Source organism: Stylophora pistillata, chromosome 11, assembly GCF_964205215.1.
Source record: "Stylophora pistillata chromosome 11, jaStyPist1.2, whole genome shotgun sequence".
In the NCBI taxonomy this organism is placed as follows: Eukaryota; Metazoa; Cnidaria; class Anthozoa; order Scleractinia; family Pocilloporidae; genus Stylophora; species Stylophora pistillata.
In genome coordinates, this window is record NC_142529.1 from 24,829,862 (window position 1) to 24,856,533 (window position 26,672).

The following is a 26,672-nucleotide window of genomic DNA, read 5'->3' on the forward strand; positions in this document are numbered from 1 at the left end:
TTAGCCTTTATCCTAGATATCAGCTCGTTTCCATCAGATATTTAAATCATAATGAACCGGAGGGAAATTTTTTTCTTCAAAACATCAATGATCTCCGACCCGCATCCATAAAACTTCAGCAAAATTTTATATTTCGCAGAAATACCGCTGAGATAAAATTAAAAACCGTCCTATCTGCGAACGTATAAAACACAAAAAAATATCTGAACTCAATAAATGCTATTTTATTTAAAAAAAAGTTAATTCAAAATGAAAAAAATTCGTCTTTGGATTTTTTTCTTCATTTTGCGGCCGACTAGGATTGAAAAAGGAAGTTCGATAGGTGCAAAAATATTACGTAAGTAAATCAAGTCATACAACTTCGATTCATTTTTATTCGTTTTCCCAGCTTCGATAATATATATCTGCCACTCTTTATTTACCTTTCTCTTTCAAAACTGAAACATATTCCTCTCTAAAAAAAAAACTAGTTTCGTTTGATTATTGTTAATCGTTCGCTTTTAATTAGCCAGAAGCAACGTTTAGTCTACAGGAACGAGTTAATAACTTCCTTTCTTATGTTAATTGGCGGCAATATCAGAAACAGTTCAATTCTGAATTATTCAGTTTTAGACAAGCTGTAATTTTTCCTGCTAGTGATTGCATGGGTCAAATATATTTTTTCCCCTCGAAAACGCGAATGAAGAATCGATCGATTGGTGACGGAAAATTATCTTAGATCGATGAACAATTTCGAGTTATAAAATGAAATACTAGAAACCTTTCCTATTAAATTATTGAATATTCAACATGACGTTTTTTCGTCATTTTACAGATGGTTAGGAAATGTTAGACAATACAATAAATCGAAGGTTTTGTTTGTATGAAGTTGTTTGTGTGAAGTTGTTTGTTTACATGACTTTATTTATCTATCTTTTTCGGTGTTTCAAAGCATTGAAAATTGCTGTTAAAATCGTATAAACCAGTGGCGGATCCAGGGGGAGGGTCCGGGGGTCCGGATTCCCCCCCCCCCCCCCTCTATCAGGCCTGACGCTTACTGACTTTGAGACTGAAATTCTTACATCGAAAGGATCGTATATCACTTTTTAACTGGCTGATTTTTTTAATTAATGAATCCAAGCAAACGGTCAGCGGCCAAGGAATTATAACGTGCAACGGCGACTGGTGGGAGGGTTGTGGGGGGTGTTGGGAAGAAGTAATTTGCCTCAAAAGAGTCTAACAGTCCTTTCTGAACCAAAGTTTGGACCCCCCAATCAAAAATTCCTGGATCCACCCCTGTAAACCTGTATGAAACTCGTAGTATATCTTTCTGCCTTTTAATAATTTCAAAGTAAATTGAAATTAAATAATACACTATACAAGATTGGCCCACGCAAGTTATAAACTTTACTGTTAAGTCTGCTCTCAAACCGACGATTCCACTTGAGCCCAGCCATCACGGCTTCCTTAGAATGAATTAAGGCCAGTTATACTTCAAAGATGAATGCATGATTATTTCAATTTCATTCCATGGCCTGTCCAATTCCTCAGCACTTGTGATTGCAGTTTTATTCAGTAAACTGTGAATTTATAAGCATTTATGATATAAGTCCATCATGTTGAAAACCAAAGTGCTTTTCTGATTTTCTGCCTCGCTGCTTTTCTCACTTCTCTGTTCTTCCAGAAGAAAAGGAACAGGTTCAAGGTGGAGTTAAAATACACTAAAATTGTCGCAATTTTATGAACTACAAAAACATGCAAAGAATTAATAATCTGTACTGCGAGACATAAGAAAACAACATGAGAATTTTTGGTGCATAACAAACAATTAATGCTAACTGCATGCATGCACCCACAGTGCACTGTACACTGCCTTTTTGTATCGCCCCTTAATCAATGCATTTGGTTAGCCCGCCTAGCTGTTGTTCAACTCCATCTTGTACTTGAGCCTGATGACGACGGAAAGCGCAAAAAATCTTTGTGTATGAAACGATTGAGATCACTGAGTACGACGGTATAACTGTTTTAACGCACCAACGGTTTATTCGAATATGTATAACGAAAAATAATGCTGCGACATCAGATACAATCCAAACGATAGCTGCAATGATATATGTACGCTTCAAAGTTACAATATTTTTTGTATCTTAGCCTCAACAACAGCGCGAGAAGTCTGTCCACGCTTATGGCCGTCATTGTCAACAAAGACACTCCACAGAATGCAACGCTTGCCATGGAGGCGGCTTCCCCTGCATATCGACCAAGACCCCAGTATTCGTAAATCATGGACATCCAATAAGTAGCTGTGACAGGCTGGGCAAGAAGACCGACCAACAAATCAGTTGTTGCCAGTCAACGATACAAGAGTTTGGATATATATAATACTTAATAATACTTAATACTTAATACTTTATTTATACACGTAATACCAAGGAGCTCCGGAGTGCTCGTTAAAACGTGTACGTGTGTACCCACCATCCCACCCCAGGGAGGACATCCACCACACAGTAATCTCGTGCGAGCGAAATTAACGTCTCCTACCCGTAATCCTGGAATGGCGATGTAAGGAAGATTCCTTGTAGAAGGCAACGAGGATGAGAGAATTTCCAAGAGATGCTGTGACGAAAAGGATATGTTCGCTTCTAAGGGATAAATTGAGAAATTCCCTAATCCAGTCACCAAAGTGGATGAGCATAACTGTGTTGCACTCTCTGTTGAATTTGAACCTGTTGTCGCAAGCATTCTGTAGCTGAAGAAACGATTTTCCTTCTTTTGAGGAAGCAGTGCAATCGGATAGCATCGGCATGAAGACTTTCTCAAAGTATTCTAGTGTTCGTTTTTAAAAATGGGTGAACAAACTGTCTGTCGAGGCTACCATACATCAACACATTAAAACCCTATTTTGAAGTTTGTGGGTGTTCCTTGCATCCAGCAAACAAAATTTATGGTGTGTATCACAAAAGGTGTCCATCTGTCTGGTAATTCAATTCAAAAAAGAATTTTGAGAAGAGCTGATAACTATTGTGAAGATAAAAACATCTGTTGTATAATTATTTGATGATACGTGAGAAAATCCCTGTATATGTGAAACTGGAACTTGATTGCGAAAGGTAAACTTAAATTACACTTAACTGATACCATACAAACCGGTTATTCGAGGATTTCAAGTGGAAGATAAAGCAGAAACGACCGATGAAATCTAAAAGGTAGCTGTAATGATATATGTGCCCTTCAAAGTTACACTTTATTTGTATCTCAACTCCAACAAAAGGGCGAGAAGTCTGTCCACACTTATGGCCATCAACGTCAACAAAGACACTGAACATATTGCGTAGCTTGTAATGTTGATAGCGTCCCTTACGTGTTAACAAAGATCCCAGTGTTCGTGAACCGCAAACATCCAATGACTAGCTTTGAGAGACTGGGTAACAACACCAATCAACAGAAAAGTCGTTGCTAGACAACAAGACAGGAGTTCGGACGGTGGATGGAGGGAAGAATCCTTGTGAAGGGCAATAAGGATGAGAAAATTTCCAAGAAATGCTGCGATGGAGAGGACTGTGTTAACTACTGAGAAGTAATTCATCATCACAGCAATCGCCCAACCAAGAAACAGTTAAATGTTATTTCTTTGACTCAGGCAACATTAAGACTCGTTTTAAAATAGTTGAACGAGTTTATCTGTCTAGACAGTCTAACACAGTAGAAACAATACATATAGACTCCTTTCTTAGGATATGCCTTGTATCAATCAAATCCGAATAAGGAAATAACTATTCTAACACTGTTTTTTTTTTTTTTTTCTGGAATCAAAAAAGAGTTTTGGGTGACAGTCATGTGTTTATGTTAATCGTTACGTTAAGTAAAAGTACGATTAGCACAAAGATCAAAGTTAATTTACTCGTTTCTTTACTGCTATTCTCTTAATTTTTTTTTATGCTGCTTTGACCAGCTTCGGCACATTGAGTATTAAAAGGGGGCAATGTTGTCGGCCTCTGGCATCGAAAGTTTTTAATTTTTTTTAATTAGAGGGAGCATCCCTTGTATGGTGCGTCAGCGCTTTTGGTTGTCTCCTTCTCCACAATTTTTCCTTTTATGGTTTTTATTAACCTTAATTGTAATTAATACAAATTGTTTGTGTATTCTTGTGGAGTGAATTTGTAATAAATAAATACAAATTTTTGGGGATGATACAATACGTCACCAGCTCGCAAAAACTCGTTTTAGCAGAAGTAAATAAGAAAAACCATCTGATATAAATTTCGAAACATTTTATCGTAGTCAGCCAAATTGAAACTCCATGAGCATATCACATGTCAAATTAGTAACCATTTCTTTTTTTTCAAAACATCCGGCTATGACTCGTCTACCAGCTGCTTAAAGACCCTCTCAACAACCATAGATCGATGAGAAAATTGAAAATAAATAATACTTTTTTTTTTTAAAGTTTATGATCCTTTACTTGAACAGAATGTCACAAAATGAATGCCGGAGGGAAATTTGTTCCCGCAAAACAATCACGATCTCCAACCCACATCAATAAAACTTCAGCAAAATTTTCCTAGTACGTAGAAATACCGCTAAGATGAAATTCAAAACCGTTCCATCTCCGAATGTACAAAACGCAAATAAATATGCAAACTTAGATACCATTTTATTTTAAACAAATTATTTTCTTGTTTTTGAGAAACATCCTGCGGTTATTTTTTTTCCTTCCCTGTCCGACTAGGATTAAAACGGAACTGCGACAGGTGCATGATATTACGTAAGTAAACCGAGACACACAACTTTCGTCTTTCTGTAATACAGAAAATACTGAGAAAGGCCACTACTCTCGCAATGCATCCCGGTTGAGCGTGGCCTTCAACTCTCACTCACTTGATACCATCGATTGACGTGAAGAATTTCTCAATACATCCCAGTACTCGATCGTTTTAAAACGGGTGAGCGAGCTGCCTGTGGAGAATATTATATAACTACGACTGAACATCTTTCTTTAGAGTTCGCAGGTGCCACCTACGGTTCCTCGCCTTCGACAATCAAACTTGTGCCACAAAAAGTGTCCATCTGTGTCTGGTAATTCAATACAAAAAAAAAAAGAATTTTCGGGAAGAGTTGATAAACCTCCTATAAAGATGAAAACATCTGTTGACTAATCGATCCGTGAAAGAAAATCCTTCATTGTGTTTCCGATTTTTCGGAAGAAAAATTGAGATGGAAATTTTAACTCAAAATTTTTTGAATTAAAAGTTAACATCTCTTTCAAACGTCTAATGACATGAGAAAATGTTTTCTAATTGTCAGTAGAAAGAGAAAGGATTCGTTTAAGGAGAAGCTGAGTGGTGATGAAATCTTAACAAGTGATAATTGCGGATTACTGGCTGGGGACAACTGAAATGCTAGCTAAAAATATTATTTTAACAGAATTCAATTTGCATGCATTTCATAAAGAAAAACATTCCTTGAGTTTTGAAATTATTCATATTTGTACTCGTTATTTATCAAACCATGGTTTTTAGTTGACTGGTGAATAGCCTGTAAGTCATTTCTGATCATGTCCTTGAGAATTTATTTATTTATCAATTTTTTTTTTCATAGAAAGCAAGAATTAAAAGAACCGCTTACGTATTTTTCATTGACCCCATACATCATGCATGTCGTTATTTATCGCTAAGGGGAGGGGGGGGTTTCTTGGAGGGATCACAGGTTTTCAGGGGGGAAGGGAGGGGGGGATCAGTTTTGACAACAGGATATGAGTGGGGGATATAGAAAATTGACTACCAACGAGGGAGGGTCTAAATGGAGGGGGGGGGGGTTGTCACGTTGACGGCTAAAAATGAGCCCTTTTGACGGTTAATTTAATTTTAGGTCATTTGACAGGTGACCGTTAATTTTTCGGAATGTCGTTTACAAAACGAACTGAACGCTCGAATTCTGCTGCAATTTTTCATAATGACACGTTTGTAAAGAACTGTTGATTTATAACACCTCTATTAATAAATTACTAACGTTTTACCGGAAGTGTTTCCGTTAGCTTCGTCCTGAAGAATACAAAAAAAAAAAAAAAAAAATGAGGAAATACAAGCCTAGTAATAAGTAATAAGAGCGTAACAATACACTAATAATAACTTTACAATTTGGGCACGGACACCGCAACAGCTGAGGCCAATTACTGCGGACCCAGAAATTTAAACTGTTTAAAAGTATATGAATAATATATAAAGTATATATAATAGATATTTATAAACATATGAAGTAAAAAAAAACGCAGCAATTCAAATCACATGCAACACCTAATTTCTTGGTCTAAAAGCCTGGCTGTGTTACATTTCAAACAAATGCTTTTGAAGCTCCTTGGAGAATCCGGGTCATAGTTTATTGCTAGAGCCCGCGAGTAATAACCGTAAAGAACAGATTTAAAGTTCTCAAGGGTAACATTATCTCTCTCTTCAAAGAAAAAAATTGTCCTTTAAGTTTTCATGATGCGCCGATCACACTTTTTAAAACATTTCTACGAGGTAAAGCTTTCCTTATTTCACTCACCATCCTGAAATTATTGTGAGATGTTTATCGTTTCCTGTCGTTTTTCGAAACAAACACTAACTTGCATTGGGAAACAGTGTGATCACGTGCTAATTCCGAGTAACATTGGAAGCGATTTGAGGAAATAGCCACCAAGAGTTGAACGGCCGAAGAAGTTCCGAAACAAACAAAAGCCAATAACGAAGAAAATCGGGTAGAATTCGGGAGACTTCGTTGTCACAGTGGGCTAAGTGGTCGTTCCTATTCTATTGTTACACTCGATCACTTACTCACGCACTCAGTCACTTAAAGTGTATATGACACGAAATTTTTTTTTTCCTTGATAGCTAGTTCCATGTGTATAATAAACGGTTTGAGATTTTAAAATGAATGAAACAAATTTTTTGGTCGATTTTTAGCCCCCGAAACATGCTAAATTTATGTGTAAAATTGTTCACGGAGACTGGGGCGAGAATTGGACTCGTGACGTCAGGTTGTTTGATCCTTTGATTGGCAAGGTCAACAACTATCAGTGTTTTCCTTGTAACACGATGTGATTACTCGCTTAATTCTATCGTTTCACGCTTCGAAATGTCCAGCGATTCCGAGAGTATTGAGTCGTCTGACTCTATAGAGAGTATGGATTGTGGAATAAGCGACAGTTCTGAAGAGGAATGGGGAGTTATCACTGGTGTGATAGCTCCATATCAAGATGAGCCGCTCGCGGACGAGAACGACGAAGAAACTGGCGTTTCGAGCGAAGAAACCGATGTTGATGGACTTACCCCGTCAACTCTGGAGGCTAGATACGAGAGAACTGTAGACGTAGATTCCTGGTTAGTAAAACTGGTCCTTTAAAATTCCTTGTATATATACTTATAGCAAATCTTTGTTCGACAACAATTCATTTTTGCTGTCTTCTTCAGGTGTCGCTGCGAGCAATGTAATACCGGGACGTTAGTTGGTTCCCTGGAGTTTCGATGTTGCAGGGAGGTAACAAATTCATCTGCAAAGATGGTTTTTGATGGTTCCATTGAACGGATAAAATGCATCACACAACACGAGGACTACCATGCGATTACGAACCGCGCAGTTCTTCTCCAAGTGGCTCCCTTGTTGAGAAACCAAGATGGAGGGACTTACCGTCGCCGAGGTGGAATGTCAGAAAACGAGTCTGTACATTTTTAGTAAAAAACAGAAATGAAAACATACAATGTTTAAACTAGCATAATCACTTTGGTGGGCATAAAGCATTAAGCTTCAGATAAATCAGGGTAAATTAAGGCATCTCAAGCTATAAAAGTTGACCAAGTTAGATTTGGCATTTACTTGGACTTTTATCTCGTGCACTCACCTAACATAAAACAGGAACTAATAAGATTGCTTGCAAAGTAGCTTGTCGGAAAATGTAAGCTTGAGAAATGCTCTTCAGTTCATTATCAATTCGTAAACATAAATATTTTTTAATTTGAATGTGTGTCATGGGGAGGTGAAAGGCAGGGTCCTGTAGTAATGTAGGGCATTCTTACACACCTTCCCATATAATTTTCATTGTGCTTTTACTCTAGGTTCATTAGAGCTGTTGCATACCGATGGACCACGAGGTGGCTTTGTGGCTACATGGGCTGGGATAACAGAAGACCACTACCAGCCTGTGTTTACCATAATATCAGAACAAAATACCAGTCACAAAATACCAGAGGTTTTGCTGCTGCTCATGACAAAGAGTAGCATAGTACACATCATCAAAACTGTGACGTGATTCTTCTACACTAATTTCACATACAGTGTTTTGTGTCTCGGTAAACAACAATTTTCAAATTGATTGTTATGGGTGGTTGTTTCTTGTTCTATTGTTTGGTAATGTATGGACTGTGAACCAGAAACAGTGTAGGTTCTACATGCACACTAGTTTGACTACATTTAAAATTTCACCTTGTTGTAGGTACAATGCAAATATTGTAAGTTGATGAGTACAGTACAATGCAGGCATGGAAAATTTGAAGTAAAAATTGTACTATGCAGAAAACCTTTCTGTGACAAAAGTTTGGTCACTTTATTTTTTGCAAGGGCTTTTGTGACTTCGCAATGGTTTTTGGCATATTGAGCAATTGTAAGGTCGTCTTGAAGTGGGTTGACTGCTGCTTGGGGTATTGTCACTGATAGACATCTGTACTTTAGCCTGCTCTGCATCTGTAAAATAAATAAATTTATTTAATTATGTTAGTGCATTTTTAGTTTGTTTGTTTGTTTGTTTGTTTGTGTCGCATGCTTTTACCATGGAAAAAACATGTAGAAGATATCCTCCATGGAGACAATCAGATTGTGCATTACCATGATGGCAAACTTGTTCCCAAGGTCTTTTTTTTCCCCAGTTCAAGTGGGTGGGAAGAAGATAGACCCTGAGGACAAGGTTGCATGACAGTTGGTATGTAGAACATTATGTCATATTTGAACATTGAGCTTCATGAGCTTTGAAGAGTCAAAGCAAACTAACCTGGTGGAAATAGTGACGTTTTCTTCATTGCCTTTCTTGCCTGGTAAAACTTTACAGCATCCTCTTTATTTACTCTGTCTGGGAACTGCCGGTTGAGGGGTTCTGGTACCCTTGCTGCATACTTCTCATGTACTTTCTTCATTTCTGCCTTTGGCAAGGTGAAGAGAAGATTCTTCAGTGTGTCAACATACCCTGAAAAGATCACAGCCCAATTCATATAAAATGTCGATGTAATTTGAAAAACGTGCCACAGTGTTTTATCAGGTAAAAGGAAACAAGGTGAAGCAGAGTCTTTTACACAAGATGCTGGTCAGTAGTACTTATCATGGTAAAAAGAGTGATCTGACTCCTAATTAACAAAAGAGCATAACATTTCCTACACTTAGTTCAGTGTAGCCACTGTACTTTTAAAATAATAATGGTCGATAATTACCATAGCTAGGTGGGGATGCCACCTCTCTAACAACCTCTTCTCCCAGTTTAAATTTTGGATAAGTCACCCGAATGTAATCTTTTCCATCTCTTGATGTTTGGGTTTCTCTTCTGAGGTTTTCATTAAAATGCAAGCTTGCCAGTATGTGCCAAGAAAATTTTACTTTAGATGAGCAAACACATGAAAATCTGAAAATGAGATTGTGTATGATAATGGTTGGAACACAAGGGAAAGAACCAAGGAAAGGAATTAAGGGGATGGGAATGTGATAAATGATAAAAAATACTGTTTTGTGTACTTGCATACATTGTAGACATGTTGCATGATGTCTGGTCAATAGATCATGTGTAACATTTAGCAGTCACATACCCATTCATTTTGAAAAATGACAGTTTTTAGCTAAAACTGCAATACAAAACACTACTTTGGCCATAAAACTTCCAGGAATACTACATCTACAGAGTGTAAAAGGAAAAGGATAAAATATTGTATGCAGCATATTTAGGTGAGAGTCACTGTAATACAACATACACATACCTGCAAATAGAACCTAACCAAGAGTAACAAATCAACTTGGGATGCCAGTTGTTTAGGGTGGCATGGAAGCCTTCTAGGCAACTTGTCTGGGCATCTGGTGAGAGTTTTTTATGTCATTCAGAAGGATCTTCTTTGTCAACAGTAATTTCAATTTGTCATATGCTGCAGTGCCTACCAAAAGTATTATTGAACAATTTTAAAATGACACACTACATTGTACATTGTTGAGATTAGAGGATGTAAAGTATGTATGAGCTCATTTGCCAATTTCAAATGATAGACTTTATCCCAAGAGTGTCATCATCCAGTCATTTAACTCCACACAAAGAATACGACAAGGAGGATTGAGAGAAGGGTAGCCACATGGGTACTGATACTGTATATCATCAAAAGCAACAAAAAATTCCTCACCAACTCTTATCCACTTTCTGGGTTCAAGTTCTCCATGATGACATTGTTGATAGAGTGGATCTGGGTGATTAACATGTTTATTACTGACATGGCGCATAAATGAATTCCATTTGGCAATGATAAGAGACTCAAAGCCAGCTTTTGTTGAAGTCGCACACCAGTACATATGTCTACGTATTCCTTTCATCCAATATTTGATTATTTCACATCCTTTCTCTTTACTTAAACTCAATAACTTCTTAGTTAATGATCTTGCCACATGCCAAATATCATAGTAATGCCTGGTATTGACACAATTCTCTCGAATCCACTTTGCTATGCCCCTGTGCCGGTCAGACACAAAAATAGCAATTGTCAGACCAACACGCTGCAAATAGGAAAAACATCTCTTTGCCCCCTCGAGTTCTGTCTGTTGGCTGCCACCAGTTTCATTTGCCTGAGTAATAAAAGGAGAAATATAAGGGAATGAAAGGTTACTCACTACAATTATGATTGTAACGTTCATGTTAATCGTGTTTGAAACAAACATAACTCCCACTGATAATAAATAATAATCTAGTAACTGGGAATGTACTACCAGTTAGAATACCCTGAAAATAGCATCGTAATAATACTATAAAGCAATGCAGTAATATCATGCAATTCCATTAATATTTTTTACATTTCTAGTAACAATTGATGATAATTTATTCTTCCACAAAGAACTTGACTTACCTGAACTAATTCAAAGTGGACGATTTTCATGATTGTGGTGCAGAACATTGTGTAGACCCCATATTTGGCAGAGTGCCCCAGTGAATCAAACCGTCCATCCCCTGTCCAAGCAACATTTTTTAACTTTCTGATCTTGCTGATGAGATTGGCTTGGTATGTTTCCCAGTGATGAAGAACAACTGGAACTAGGAATGACTTCTGGTGCCTAAAATAGGTACGGGCAGAGAATACATGGAGCCCCATGTGGCGGAAAACCAGCAATATCTTGTTTATAGATGCTCTAGCCATCAAGACTGCAAAGCTCAACAAGATATTGCCAGCAGGATATTTTCCAAGAACAGTAGGCTGGGATTTCCAGATGTAGTTACCATGGCATTTTGAACAGCTCTGTGTTACAGTAACCATGGTCCCATCTTGCTTCATCCTTGCTGTAGGATTGCTTTCTTTACACTTGAAGCAGAAAAGTGTGAAAATATGAAGCAGCATGCTGTAAAATACAATGAACTTGGGTTCATCAAATTCAGGGGTATCTGGATCAACTCTGCAAAATAAAAGGCATGGCTGAGTCCTTTCAATAATATACTCAAGTTACATAATGAATTATTGTCAAGTGGAACAAACATTAAACTCAGACTCAAACCCAGTAGCTACTTATATGTTTTGAGGGTGAGAGAAGATTGGATATGAGAGTGAATTGATGAACATGAGGAGTTATGGATGGGAAAAAGGGCTATTTTCCCTTTGTCCTTTCCCGTAACTCCCTAAGTGCCTCAATCCACTCAAGCAAGTGGTATAATTACAATGAAAGCTACAATAGTAGTCTCACCTGATATCTTTTTCCATGCTTTCTTCTGAGAGATTCTCTTCCTCTTCATCATCATCAGTACCTTCAGCTTATGTGGAACCTCCTGCCTGTGACTTCCAGTCACCATCCTCATTCTCTGTTGCCATATCTGTATCACTTCCAGTGCTTGACCAGATAAAGAAATCTTTGGACCCACTTTCCTCCTGCATATCAATTTCCCCTTCAGACGCTGTTTCAATTACTTTCTATAATAACAAACAAACAAGAAGGAATAAATGATCCAGTACTAGTGAGAGTGAGTAGCACTAGGAACACTTGAATCAAGTTCAATATGGATATTCTTTTGCCATTATACAAAGCTACAAGAAAGCATAAATAGGTTTTGTTTAGCACTCACACTTTTGAGCTCTCTTATCTCCTTTTTCTGTTCCTTTACTATTCTCCTTAGATGCATAGTTTGCTTCTTCTGATTTTTTAATTTGGATTTATATACACAATCTACACAAGAGCTGCCTTGCAATGGTGTTATGTTGGGGGATGGAGTTGTGAAAGAAACAGGTGTTGTATTGACTGGCGTAGCACAGGTATTGTTGGTGGAGGTCAAGGCAACTGGAGAAGTGAAAGGAGTGATAACAGAAACAGTAGCAATTGAGGCATTGGTGCTGGCGGAACTTTCATCAATTGGGCTCATGCACACATCTGTTGCGATGTTGAACGGATTCTCTTCATTTGTGTCATCATCATGATCATCTACAGGGTGACTCATTGATTCTTCCCTGGCCTCATCAACCTTCTTTTTCTTCGCCTCCAACTCATGAAACTCTGCAAAGGCATCACGCCTTAGCTGCAGCAAAAACATAAAATATCCTGGTTGATAAAATATATCGAGCACAAGACACCCTTGCTTTTGCTAAGATTATATATAGGATTCGAAACGATCACGAAGCTTGTATAAATCAATACTCAAAACTCCAGTGAACATGATGATGATTCACTAAGGTATAGGTTTTAGCAGTTCAGTTTGCTTTCAGCACGGCAAAACCGCAATTAGATACGGACATTTTACACAATGCTTCCAAAAATTTTATAAACTCACCACAGAATAGGTTATTTACATCACAAAAGCTTACACATGTTAATGTTAATGATCGGAGATCACGAGAAAACGCTTACCTGTCGCCTTTTGCGATCTGTCAGAACTTCAGGACCTTCTGGTAGAACTGCATGTCTTGTTGGAACAGAGCCCTTGATAAGAACTTTGTTCCGTTTTACTTGCGTCATACCGTCCAGCGAAAATGCCAAGCTGCCCTCGTAACAACTTTGCTCAAAGTGAGCCGAACACAACGAGGCATGTTTGGCAACAGGTTCGCCGAAACCAACTCGGTGCCGCTGCACGAATTTCACCCATTGGACTCTCACTGTTGGATTTACAGGAAACTGGTGCATCGAAATACCCGGTGTGTAGCTGGTATTCGTACAGCTTCTATTGTTGGGCGCCCCAGCCACACAATAACGTCCACCTTTCCGTACTGGCCTCTTCTTTTCCGCCATAGACCACTTTCACAAATGGCTGCCGGATTAATATTAAATTTGCCCGAGTGGCCTCGTTTGAGATAATGTATTCTTTTGAATTTTGTACCGGAGAACGAGGTCACCCTGGCAAATTTATATGTAAACAAAAGAATTTTAATCCGGCAGCCATTTATGAAAGTGGTCTAATGAGAGTCAAACAACCTGACGTCACAGGTTAAGTTCACGTGACCTTTTGGCCGCGCGTTCGAGGGGACAAATTTTAAGCAAACTTAGCGCGTAGTTTAACGAAAACTATGTGTTTATAATTATTTTCAACGATTTTTAACTCTCGAACCGTTTGTTATATATATCGAACTAGCAGAAAAGAAAAAAAAATTTCATGTCATATACACTTTAACAGGACAACATTATGGCTTTGCCAAAATAAATTCAGGGAAAATTTGCCAATGGCCGGTCTTGAAAGTCATTTGAACTAAGTCTGCTTGAAGGACAGCAAAGGAAAAGAGACAAAATCAAAACACATATGTTTTCAGGTCCTGGCTAACAGCTTAAAATAGAAATGATATGGCAACGAAGCGTGAAGATGGTGTGATCATAATAGTCTCAAAAATTCGTTGTGGCTGAAGTTACAATAGGCATTTCACGACCCACTGGTAATCAGTTGATGCAAAGGCGGTTGAATGTAACGTAACGTTTCAATTTCGTAATCCAGAAAAATGTCAAGTCAAACATGGACTTCGCAGAAATTCTGTGAAGAATGCTATTTTCGACAGAATCTTTGCAAATGTCATGGGATGTCTTTTCTCCTAGAAAGTCATGAAGCACATTGTGAATCCTCCAATTGTAGGCGCGTACCTCGAATGTTGGTAAATTCCGTTACGGTGGAATCAAAAGAAGACGAAGTTGTCCTTGTCTGGGTCACAAGCGACGCGCTTAAAGATGAATCCAGTGAAGGTATTTAAGCACTAGAGCTTTCTATTAGAACAATAGTACACAGTTTTGATATATAACAAGGACTCTACAGTTCGGTTGCTGAAAAATGCGACACGAAATCGAAAGTGCTTTCAATTGAATGATTATTTACAAACCATGGTTTTTAGAAGAGTAGGAATGGTTGCTAATCTTTGGATATGAAGAACAAGGAACTCAACAGGTAGCGTAAAAGTCACTTCTGATCATGAAAACTCTGTTGGTGCGAACAGCTTGAGAGACATCAAAAGGAATAGGAACAATTTCTCAGGAGTCCTGTTTCTTGTTTACGTGCATGACGAAAAACGTACTCATAGTAGAAAAAAAAAAGATCTTTAGAAATTCATCACGTGTAAACAACTGTGTGCGAATAAAAAAGACACACATTCAATTGAACACACATTCAATGCCAGAAATATTCCAGAATTTGTTAACCAATAAAAGAATAAAAAAAACACACTCACACGCCATACTTTTTGAGAATGGAATTATTCGTCCTCACTAAAATTGAAATTACTATCATATCATTTTCAAATAAGCAAACAGGTGGAGCGTAACGTCAAATAAGGGCCTGGTTTTTTTCAATGGTTGGGTTTCAGGTGACGTCACAAGCTTTGCTGAAGTTAGTGTCCGCCATGTTGGTGTCCCTCGGGTGTCAAATTTATGAATAATTAGTCGATTTCTGTAGTGAAGCCCTCTCTCTTATTGCCGTATTATTTCGCCAATTACATGAATATCCAGAAAGAAAAAAGCGATAAAAGTATCTGGCATTCATCTTAAGGCATCCCAGTGCTCTCTGAGTATGCCGAAAGCTTAGAGAGTTGGAAGGAAAGATGTTTACAAAAGATCTCGGTCATTGGGGTTGACCCTGCAAGCATACCAGCCGAGAAGTTCAGTCCAAAATGCTTGCCTCCTGTGGAAGCGTCGGACTTGCTGAGTTACCTCGTTCTTGAGACCAGCTTCTACACCAAGAAGCAGTTCAAGGCGTTCAAGAGTCTAGAGGCGTTTAATCAAATGGTGTCGGGATTTGTAACCTCAGTTGTAGGCAAAGTAATCGCCGGCAAGTATGCCGTGAGAGCACGAGTTTGGCATTCACAGCATAAATGATCCTTTAGTGAACATTTGGCTCATTTCCGAAAACGATGGGACTATTTTGTCAGCCCATTGCTTGGGATGCAAAGCTGGACTGGCTGAGTCATGCTCACATATTGCGAGTGTTTTATTTATCAAACAACAACAAACATATGAAACATATGTGTGAACTGCGGTTATGAGACGTATATGAGAACGATCCTTCGCAGTAAAGCACTATTTGAGCAATAGTGAAAATCAGACCTGAAAAAAAAAAAAAAAAAATTTCAGGCCTGTACGGGACTCGAACCACTGACCTCTGCGATACTAGTGCAGCGCTCTACCGTCTCATAACCGCAGTTCACACATATGTTTCATATGTTTGTTGTTGTTTGATTTATCATCTACGGGTTTATATCGAATTAATTTGATGGCCTGCTCCCAGTTGGCTTGTTAGCTCAATTGGTAGAGCGCTGCACTAGTATCGCAGAGGTCAGTGGTTCGAGTCCCGTACAGGCCTGAAATTTTTTTCAGGTCTGATTTTCACTATTGCTCAAATAGTGCTTTACTGCGAAGGATCGTTCTCATATATGTTTTATTTATGTTAGAGGCAACTACTAGAATTCATGGCAAGCTCGCTGGGTGTCACGAAAACTCAGACACCGAAAACTCAGGTCCCTCGAAGGGTTCTCCAAGCTTCCGAACTGCTCCATAATTCGATAGTGCATAGGATAAAGCATGAACCAATTTTTTTATAATATAACCGGTGGAATAATGCAACAAATCCGACGCGAAAGACTGACAACAATATCAAGAGTGATTCTTCAGTGAAGCGAATCGTGACGGCGCTGATGCCGAGTCTTCTTTCGCGTTGTTTTTCTCTTTCTGCCTCATTTAAGAACTCTAGCCCAAGGGTCGCAAAATTGTCTTCGTTTTGGGACTGGTGGGCCGAGTCTCTGTTTGTATCCATTATTATCGCGAAATATTTAAGAATTTTAACAGGGCGACATCAAGGTTCTGTGCGACGGAGTACAAAAGGGTAAACAAACGTCCCTTTCGCCTAGTCAAAATCACGCCACATTTAAATACTTTGGTGTTGGAGCGAGCGCATTTGATCCCGTTAACTGTGAATGAAAAGTTCAAAATTAACGGAAAAAATGGAGGAAATCTAAGCTAAATGAAGTCTTGTGTTACTCTAAAATGTTTTAATACTCAACCATCGGACGATTTTGCGAAACGTGCAACTTGCGGCCTTGCTTTTGCAGCTTCAGTTGGATCAAGACCCAAAAGGTCAAAATACACGCGGGATTACCAGGAGTGATCATGAGTCGAGTTTATCTCTTGAATTTTCGAGGAGTCTGAGTTTTCGGGGTCTGAGGTCTGAGGTCTGAGTTTTCGGGGTGTGAGTTTTCGTGACACCCCAAGCTTACTTGCACTCAGGTAAAATGCTCATGGATTTTGCCGACATCGGTCAATGAAGTGCCGTATGCGAGGGCTAAAGACATCGATTTCTCATCGGCTAAGAAGCTCAAAGAAAAGCTCGACCAAAAAATCGAGGATCTACAACAGCCGCAAGCCTCGAACCATACAACAACTTCTAGTTCTTCCCCTTGATTTGTGATGATCTTAGTATAGCGCATTAGATCATATATATAATGAATTTTGCGCTATAGAAATAATAAAATTATTAAATTATTATACGAAAAAATCCTTAGTCTTTATGCTTTCCACTTTCGCTCGAACAGCCAACAATAATGCATAAAACCATCCCTTCTTTCTCACATGAACTCTTCGTTAGATACGGTTTGTTTACGCTCGAGGGACACCAAGATGGCGGATATTAACCGTTGCTAAGGTATTGGTCACGTGGGTGAAACCCAAGGATATTCGTAGGACCTTAAAACGAATATGGGGAGATTTTCAATGTTTTTTAATCATTTTACTTAGCGATAGACGATCGAGCCTGCACTTACTGTAGCGCGTTTCGATCTACGACGTTTGCAGATGACAAAAAAAAAATTTTTAAAATTTTAGGATCAAACTCCTTATTTATTCTTATCGATTGCACTTATTTCTGAGGAAATTGCAGTCCTTCCACGAAATAATAATGCGACAAATGTCTTTACATGTTTGCCTCCGTCATGAGTCAAATTCATGCGTGAGTCAGTTAACTTTTATCGGCTAGGTGAACGTGAAGTTGTGTTACACACCAAAGATTATTGATAAATTAAAACTTCCGCCTTATTTGAAATAACCCGAGATAACTGGCCCCACAGATATAGGGTCAGTGTATCAGTGATGATGTTTTACAACAAATTTACACCGTTAGATATGCTTTTTGGATCATTTAGGGTATACAGATTGGATGAAATGTCCCAGAAAAGCCTATTATTTATTTCTGAATCAATTGAGTCCTTTTATGAGCGATAATAAAAGTTTGCACTTGTTTTGGACACTAGTGACCGAATTTTGATTTTGAACACCGATGGTCAATAAAGTATTTTGGACAGTAGTGGCCCAATGATTTTGCACTTTGGACGCAAGTGGCCGATTTGAAATTATGACGCTTGTGGCCAATTTTTTATTGTGAACATTATTGGTTGATTTTCATTTAGGATACTAATGGTTAACTTTTTACTTTGGACACATTTCAAGTGGCTGATTTTGGATTTTGGAGATTAGTGGCCTTCAACGCGGAATGCCTTGTTTTGTGAAACAGAAGTCTTACAAAAATGGAATTGCAATTGAATAATTGTTTATAATTAACAGGCAAATTTGAAATTGAAAGAAGGCTAGTTTAATGATTATTGGAGGCTGGAGGATGGATCAGACCGATAGAGGAATAGTGAGGTTCTTAAACTAGCCTCTATAAATTATCATTACTATTAGTATGGTTATTAATATTATTATTATTATTAATAATAATAAGTTTATTTGCTACCATCCAATTATTAGTCGACTATCAATCAGTCGATATTCTTGAATCATCTTTTCTCATTTGGGCTGCAGCAGCAGTAGTTATATACTGTCTGAACTGTCCACTATTAAGAATTCCTATTGTATGCCTGCTGTGCACTATAAGTAAAAATTCAGGGAAATTTCACCAATGGCCAGTCTTGAAACTCATTTGAAATAAGTTTCGCGGGAAGGGAAGCAAACGAAAGGCGACAAACTGAAAACAAAACGCACTTATTCTTAGGTCTTGGCAAACAAGTTAAAAATAGAAATGATGTGGCAACTGACGAAGCGTGAAGATGGCGGGACATGATAGTTTAAAAAGTTCTTTGTGACTAAAAAGACAATGGCATTTCACAACCCACTGGCAATTGATGCAAACAGAGTTAGTAGAGTTCCCTCTATTAACTCTGATGCAAATGTGGTTGGACGTTCATTTTTGTTCTAATCACAGAACGTTTTAATCTCTTAATCAAGGAATAATGTCAAGTCAAGACAACAATGAGACATCGTCTTCTCAATATTTCTGTCGCAAGTGTAAGTGTCACGGGATGTATTTTCCAGTGAAAGGTCATAAACCATATTGTGAATACAAAAACTGCGAATGCTCGAATTGTAGCCGCGTGCCTCGAAGGTCGAGAAAGTCCTTTACCGTTCCACCGGCGGTGGAATCAGAAGAAGACGATGTTGTCGTTGTCGGCGAAGTACGTAATAAATCCAATGGAGGTAAGCACCGAAGCATTCTATGGAAATAATAGTATACGGTCTAGATATATAATAACGACTGTGCGGTTCCGTTGCTAAAATATGCGACACCAAACCGAACAGTTCTCTTACTTTCTTCAGGGCTCGCACGCTTATTTTGAAATCCATCTTTCTGTAATTTTTGTATTTTGTTTAGCCATCAACGAGTGATGTTTGAAATTCTTTTTACAATTGGGTGCTGATCATTCTTCCTGCAACATTGCCTAAAAAGAATGATGCAATCTGGAGCTTACATTTGGAATAGATCTATAGGAACTTTAAGTTATCCATAGGAATAATTTTCTTACTGGAAGTTATATAATGGAAGTTATATTATCTGTTGTCGTCTTAATGAAAACGATAACCTACCCCTAGGCAACCGCCAAAAATCGTCGTTATGCCTCTTGAACTCCTTAATCAAATTCAACTCATGAAAAGACACACAGGGCTTGCACTCTAAGTATCTCGGAGAGCTCCATACAATTCCTTATAATAGAATTATAAGAAATTGTATGAAGCTCTCCGGGATACTTACAGTGCAAGCCCTGTGTGTCTTCTCATAACTCAGTCGACCTGCTGCAAAATGCAAGCTCTTGAAGCTCTTATACGTACTTCTGATGTTTGGACGGTTTGCTTTCCTTGATAACCTGGATTTCACAGTCTTAAAGCCTGGCACATGCTAGAGAAGTCACTTGTGGTCTAGATCGGCAACACAGAGCTCTATTTACGATTGCAACTTACCAGTAAAAGTAGTATCTTAATATAGGCTTTACTTATGCAAAACAATCTAGAACATTCTGACTGATTACATCATATCCTATTTGAAAATCAACATGCATGACTGAGCGTACGACTTAAGCGCAACAAGGAAGATAACGGAACATTTTGGACTGAACTAAACATTCAACTACACATGTGACATGGGGGGGGGTGGGGCAGGGCAGGAAGGGAGGGGGTAAGAAAGGTTGGGTAGTCGACGCCATAAAAGGTGTGAAGCTGTTTTGGGTGTGCAAACGAACAAATCTCTAGTTCAGGACTCTATGGAGGAGAGAATCTCTGCATAAAGTCTGCGTGTCCTCTCGTAATGACTTAGACCACTCTAGGTACACAGCAGTTATCGGTATAAAAGTCTTTGGCATTTAAACATTTCTTTGGATTGGATCTCAAAAACCTTTGACCCATCAGTTTAACAACTCAGGCTCTCTATCGCGAGTTTTAGGTGTCTTAAATGACCATTTTATCTCTAAAACGACAAACTCTTCTTTCTTAAAATTCCGTACAGGGCAAGAAGTTAAACAAGAGACCACGGACACTAAACCAATAGTGAGTAAGAAGCTGTAACACATTATTTTAATTTGAAATGATAAGTTTGTCAAAAGTCCACACTTTTTCGATCAACAAACACAATCTTGCATTCTGCATGCGTTGGCTTTCTTCCACTTCGTGCAATGATTGGTTCATATATGACGCAATTTACGCCACCTTCTCAGCCAATTAGATGTGAAACTGAAGTTGTCGCAACTTGATCTCTCGCATATTCCTGCACTTCACGTAGGTCTTGTGTTTTTCTTTTGAGTTCTCATCAGCTCCTTGCAAGTTTTCAGCTCATCATACATAGTATGCATTACTTCCGGTGTTTCATGTCGCTGCTATGCTTATGCCTCCCCCTTCCTTTTTCTTTCAACTCTCATTATATGAATAGGCTACGTCTATATTTCTTTAGCCTGCGAATCCAGCAGAATCAAACAAGTACTCCAGCCTGACCAATGAAAACCTGGTAACAACAAGTACAGTTTCCTCAGCCAAGTCGCCTGTTACCAAACGACAACCTGTTCGGCGACAAAACACGCCAGCGGTAAGTCAAATTAAAGACAGGCGCTAGCAACAGATTATTGCATTCCTATTCTTGTAACTACGGGGAGAGTGATCCCTCATAGCCCTTTGGGAAGGAGTTGTGACAAAAATAAATATTTAACTTTTAAAACCAAAAATAAATATCGTCACCTGTAACTGAATTTTGGGATGTTTGTGACCACTACATCCAATACTAGGCGAAGCCATATATGCCGTCGAGATGAATGAGAAACTCATTGCAACAATAGAATTTATATCTTGACCCAGTTTTGATCCGATGTTTCCCAGTACTGCTTTACTGTTTTTTGTTTTTTTTTTTTCAGTGTATCTTAGTAGTTTAACATGTGTGCTCGATACCCAGTTGAGTTCTCTCCTTTTGTGATTTCTGGCTCATAGCCACTGACACATCGTGTTTTTACCATGACACTACGGAAGATAACAGAAGATGATAAACATCTCGCAATCATTTCAGGATTGTGCGCTATATGTATATAATAAAAAAGTTTTCCTTGCAAAAAATTTCTAATAGGTGTGATCGGTGCATCATGAAACATAGAGGCAAATTTTTTTCGCTGAAAAGAGAGTATTTTACCTTTTTATTCAGCAAATTATGTGGATCCGAAGATATAATCTTTTCAGTTCTTACCATGATACTAAATGATAAACATCTCAAAATAATTTCATAGTGGAATCCGTCGACGCATGCATGATTTAAATAAAAAGTGTTCTTTGCAGAAACATCTCAATAGATGTGATCTACACATCACGGAGTTTCAAGGAAATTTTTTCCTTTGAAGAAAGAGGGCTAGCATTTTATTGTTAGAGTGAGCGCTTATGCCGAAAAAAGCCGTTAATTTTGCGAAGCGAGCAAGCTGCGAAATACTATACCTTGAGTTATTTAATAGAACAATGGAACGGAGAACGGTGGATCAGCGGAATGGTGGAATATCTTACGCGGTATAGTTTCTTACAGTTTCTCGTGACTGCATATTTTGCGTCTTTTTCCTCTGACAGCAGTTGGGTGCCATAAGAAAATATATATAAGAAACAGAGATAAACAGTTAAGTTAACGTTAAACTGTATTTGTTGTGCTTATATTTATTTTCTATTTTGAAGGTTCTTTAAACAACACAACCATTCTCAAGAATCTCTGCAATTCGGTACGCGTATTCTCTAAACAGAAAAAAATGTCCTAAAATTTGGAAACTTTAAATAATTTAAACGCTTGATATCATCTTAACTTAACAAGTTACTGGGGAAATATTATTTACCTCTGTAATTTTAATTCTTTTCTCTCAGACTCCGTGTAAATTTAGATCCTGTCAGTGTAGCTTTTTCGGCATAAAAAGCAATATAACGAGGTTTTAAGTTCTTTACAGGACGAATATCGTTAGATAAATTACTGCAAGCATCACGCAAATTTTCCAAACATTCAAAATATCAGTAGTTTCCCATGCAAATCGCATGTAAAGATTTCTGAATGGATTTAGCAGCCGCGTGCGTGTTAAAGAGTTCCAATGACTTTGATAATTTTTCTTCTGTATGCCTGTGGCCTCCTGAACAATGCAATCCTGTTTTTCTGGGTTTATTTTTCGAGGTCGACACCTCACAGGCTGAACAGAATTCTTTTAGTGCAATTGTCCCTGAACACGTGGAATATCATTGCTCATGCTGCAGTTGAGTTCTCACGGCAACATGTTTGGATTGTTTTGGCGAACAGCTTGTCTTTCTTTTCCAATTATTTACTAGCTACACTGGTTTTGTCGACATCTTTGGGAAGATCTATGGAACAACGCCTCAAGTCTAAAATGAACGTGGCAATTTTCGTTTTAGTTTCGTCTATATTGTTGGTGTATTATGGACGGAAATTTGAACTCTGTCAAACTGGGAACTGTTTTAGTCCACATCTTGCTAAAACAGACGACGAACTGGCCATTTTAAAGAGTGAAATGGCAATGTTTTACGCTCCTTCAACTGTTCTTTTCTTCGGGTCGTGGTATCTTGGTTTTCGTTCTTGTAAACGAACAGCAAAGAAAGATCATACTAGGAACACGATGAAAGACTATATAAAACGTTTCTCTCTCTTATTCTCGAACATTGGTGTTTCGTTGTTTTTACTTTATGGTTTGATCGTCATTGATGGGATTTTGTATTTCAACGAGGACAGCGACATTTCTATGACTAATCATTTGTGTCGAATGAGCTGTCTACATGAAGAGCTGTATGTTTTGTTAGCAATGTTTCCAGTTTACATGTATTCTTTCATGTTTCCAAATGATGAGAAAAAAACAAGAGACGAACGTTTTTGATGAAACATATGACAAAGCCAAGAAATAAATGTTCTAAATAAATGGAAAAGCGTTTGAAAAGCGGACATAGGCTTGATTTAACTTAAGGCCTCATTTCAAAATGGCGGCTAAAACAAACGCATTCCGGTAAGCGTTCTTCATTTAGTTATCTTAAAACTTTCAATTAGCCAAGTATTTGTGTCAGCCAAGAATGTGTCTCTTTGAATTTCAAAAATTGTAGATATGAGTAAATGCTGCATCACGTATGCTAGAGCATCAAAGGGATTCGGTAAAAACACAACAGATTTCTTTGTTTTGATGCACAACTATCTTTGCTTTAGAAACTTCCCATAAGTTCATTTAGTCACCCTGTGTCAATACCAAGAGAGGATGACGTCATTCTCTTCTGTGAATGCAAAGACGAATTAAAGAATGCAGTCTGGTCAAAATCCCCGCAAAAAGCGCCATAAGCTATAGGATATGGCGCTACAGAACTCCCTATAATAATTATTATTTTAATTAATATTGTTATTATTACCATTATTATTATTAGTCTTTCTCCATTGATAACAAAAATATTGACTTGGAGTCTTAAGAACTAAGAATTTTGCTTCGGTTCTCTATGACCTTTTCTTATCGTTCTTCTTCTTTCCCTTCAACGCCGGTCTTTATTATCAAGAAGCAGGCCAGTAATAATGTATCCAGTTGTGAATGAAATAAAAACTGAAATACTATTCTGAAATGAAAAATAGTGAAAGTGAAACCACTACGAATTTTGTTAGGCTGTAGCTTTAGGTTGCAAAATTAAAAATGATTTCACTTACATAATACAAAACTGCGATATTCTCTTCTTTCATTAAATGAAACACTGTATAACTTGACAGGCTTTGGGTGAGGCTGTGAATGTGTTGCGTTACGAAAGTTCAACCTCGCGTGACGAGTGGCACGTGACTACACGGCTGACAACAATTCGTGCTGCTACCCAGATCCCTTTCCCAAAGTTCAAAGCACTGAACAGCAAACCTCGCAAGGAAATTTTGTCACTTTGGCTTCACGTGACTCGGAAGCGAGATAGCTACCTTTTCGAGGATAGTCGTTGGTGCAAACAATACTATTATAGCCCCCCCGGGCTTACCTGAACTCGTCTCAATCCAGGATTTGGACATGATGGTTAGACTTAAAAAATGAAAAGAGGAAAAGTAGATACGTTGAAAAAGAAAATGAATAATAACAAAGAATAAAAGCTAAGTTGCAAGGTTCCAATGACGAGTTTTTATTTTACGATTGTATGACCGTGACTAACAATTATTTCTTGTACTGTAGGCTACCAGTTCAGAGGAGCGACAAAAGATTCTGCAGCAACTGAAGGAGCTACACGAACTCAAAAAGTGTGAGGCGTTAAATGCCGAAGAGTTTGAGGAGAAAAAAAGGATACTTTTGAATGACTTTAGATGAAAGGGTTTGCCTCTAATATGTCTTCAAAACTACCGCTGACCATTTGGTCTCCTATCAATAGAACATTATCAACTTTAGGTTAAACTTTTCAAGTTTGTCACTGATTTAATTATCTGTGCCAATCTTCTCTATCCTTGTCATAGTTGCTTCTCTTAAGTCTATAATCACTTCTTTAGTGTTAATATTTCTTTGAAAGCTACCACTTTAACGTTGCCTTGTTTGAAAACAATTGTTTTGTTGTCAAAAACGTCGTAAACTACACATCTCAAATGGCGGGAAGCAAATTAGTCTTGCTTCTCATTCTTGTTCCTTTAATTAAGGTAATTTGGTGACGTAGTTGGCCTCCAAAGAAAATTTTTAACGTTGTAGTTTCGAATGTAATTAGGCCTCGTGACAGCGATTGGCTATCAAAGGGCTAACACTTGAAAATCAGCTTTAGAGAATCTCTGACTTATTACATTATCAAAATTATCAACTTGATAGCACAGATTTTTTTCGAAATACCTCCACGCAGAGCCACATCTTCTTCAGAAACTTACCCTTCTAACACCCTCCCTATTGTCTCCCCCCCCCCCCCCCGTTGTTTCTGTATGGACTACTTTTTGTTTATTTTAATCATAGCCTCATGCGAGGATTCAAGGGGGACAAACTTGGATCATGCGGAAATGAAAATGACATCTTAAAGCATTCTCTGAATGTATTTTCCGTCTTCTCAGGTTTTCAAAACTTTTCCAACCCCTTGGGCCGCGCCGGTTATTTGAAAAAAGTTTAGCCGTTGCTTAATAGACAACACCGCGTTCCAGTATCCATCTTCAATTTAGCTGAAAATGAACTGATCTGAAAATCAGGAAATCGCTTGCTGAACATTTTATACTTGGATATTTCTTTCAGATTTAATCAACCCTAGACCTGTCTGACCACAGTTTGGATTAGACCTCGTGTAAATAACCAGCCCCTTATATTTAGAAGAGGCAATTTGGTCAAGGAAAAAGCTGAAGTACGGTTTTAAAAGTTACACGTATTAGCCTAAGTTGTTGTTAATAGTGGAGACTAAATTGTGGCATGTAGATTGTAAGTGACCCATATGAGGTGTAATAAATGCTCCAATCCACAAGTCGTTGAGTTGCAATTTTTTAATAGTAGAAATTAAAATGGGAGTAAAAAAAAAAAAAGAAAGCCAAAGCTTTGTCGAAGATAGAGATCACATTCTCTAAGAGGCTATACTGGCGTACTAATCAAATAGGGACGTCAGGTGGTCACGGTAGAAAAATTTGTGAATCGTAAGACGATAGTTAACGATAAACGTTTTCTTTAAATTACTTAATTCTTTTTTTTAATGATCTTTCATGATTTCATCGGTAGACCGATGAAAAAAATGCTTTTCCTCTGCTTCTATAAAATAAATATATTGTAACGTTTCTGTTTTCAGTTAAAATAAACGACACACTTTTGGCATGCACCAAGGAGAGCCATTAAAGGAAGAAGAATACCGTACTTCAAGGTTTTTGTACGAAAATGATCTCATTTCACGGTTACCTGCATTATTAAATTTTGAGTTTAATTCTAAAAGGTTCAAGGTAACTGCATGAAAAGGTAATGATTCAAATTCAATGAAATTATTTCAACTCGTTTTCAATGATGCACCGTTTTGTTTTACATTTAATTTCACTCTTCAAGTCATACAGACAGTAATATTGGAAGTAGATGTATCATTCACTCAATTCTCGTTGTAGTTTTTGTTTCCACTTCAAACGAATCTGCAACGCGGAGGTGTGAAGACCTTTGAACAATACAAACTTGCGAAATTGTCACGTAGACAACTCCTCTGGGTATTAAAGAATTCTGCTTTCGCGAGAACATGGATTTTAATGTGAGTTCCTATAACCAGCGCGCTTGTTCGTGCTT

The 26,672-nt window shown here is 38.0% G+C and overlaps 4 protein-coding genes and 1 pseudogene across 5 annotated transcripts; 3 read left to right on the forward strand and 2 right to left on the reverse strand.

Moving 5' to 3' along the window:
• Positions 1–7,043: 7,043 nt before the first annotated feature.
• LOC148720791 (uncharacterized) lies at positions 7,044–8,732 on the forward strand. The gene is made up of 3 exons (XM_088739000.1): positions 7,044–7,337; positions 7,428–7,673; positions 8,070–8,732. The coding sequence occupies exons 1-3, from the start codon at positions 7,093–7,095 to the stop codon at positions 8,230–8,232; spliced, it is 654 nt and encodes a 217-aa protein (XP_088595126.1). The 5' UTR covers positions 7,044–7,092; the 3' UTR covers positions 8,233–8,732.
• LOC148720792 (uncharacterized) lies at positions 8,533–12,107 on the reverse strand (annotated as a pseudogene). The gene is made up of 8 exons (XR_015992951.1): positions 12,023–12,107; positions 11,920–11,980; positions 11,094–11,634; positions 10,380–10,815; positions 9,969–10,139; positions 9,432–9,619; positions 8,999–9,190; positions 8,533–8,694 (listed from the first exon to the last, which is right to left on the reverse strand). The product of XR_015992951.1 is annotated as an uncharacterized LOC148720792 (transcript).
• On the reverse strand, positions 12,007–13,478 carry LOC148720793 (uncharacterized). Its single transcript, XM_088738999.1, has 2 exons — positions 13,072–13,478; positions 12,007–12,742 (listed from the first exon to the last, which is right to left on the reverse strand). The coding sequence occupies exons 1-2, from the start codon at positions 13,447–13,449 to the stop codon at positions 12,248–12,250; spliced, it is 873 nt and encodes a 290-aa protein (XP_088595125.1). The 5' UTR covers positions 13,450–13,478; the 3' UTR covers positions 12,007–12,247.
• Positions 13,479–18,797: 5,319 nt separating this feature from the next.
• Positions 18,798–25,879, forward strand: LOC111339867 (uncharacterized). The gene is made up of 4 exons (XM_022946593.2): positions 18,798–19,152; positions 20,453–20,493; positions 20,894–21,025; positions 24,636–25,879. The coding sequence occupies exons 1-4, from the start codon at positions 18,909–18,911 to the stop codon at positions 24,765–24,767; spliced, it is 549 nt and encodes a 182-aa protein (XP_022802328.2). The 5' UTR covers positions 18,798–18,908; the 3' UTR covers positions 24,768–25,879.
• On the forward strand, positions 21,837–24,193 carry LOC111339866 (uncharacterized). The gene has a single exon (XM_022946592.2). It carries the CDS (start codon positions 22,542–22,544, stop codon positions 23,331–23,333), a length of 792 nt encoding a protein of 263 aa, XP_022802327.2. The 5' UTR covers positions 21,837–22,541; the 3' UTR covers positions 23,334–24,193.
• Positions 25,880–26,672: the final 793 nt, after the last annotated feature.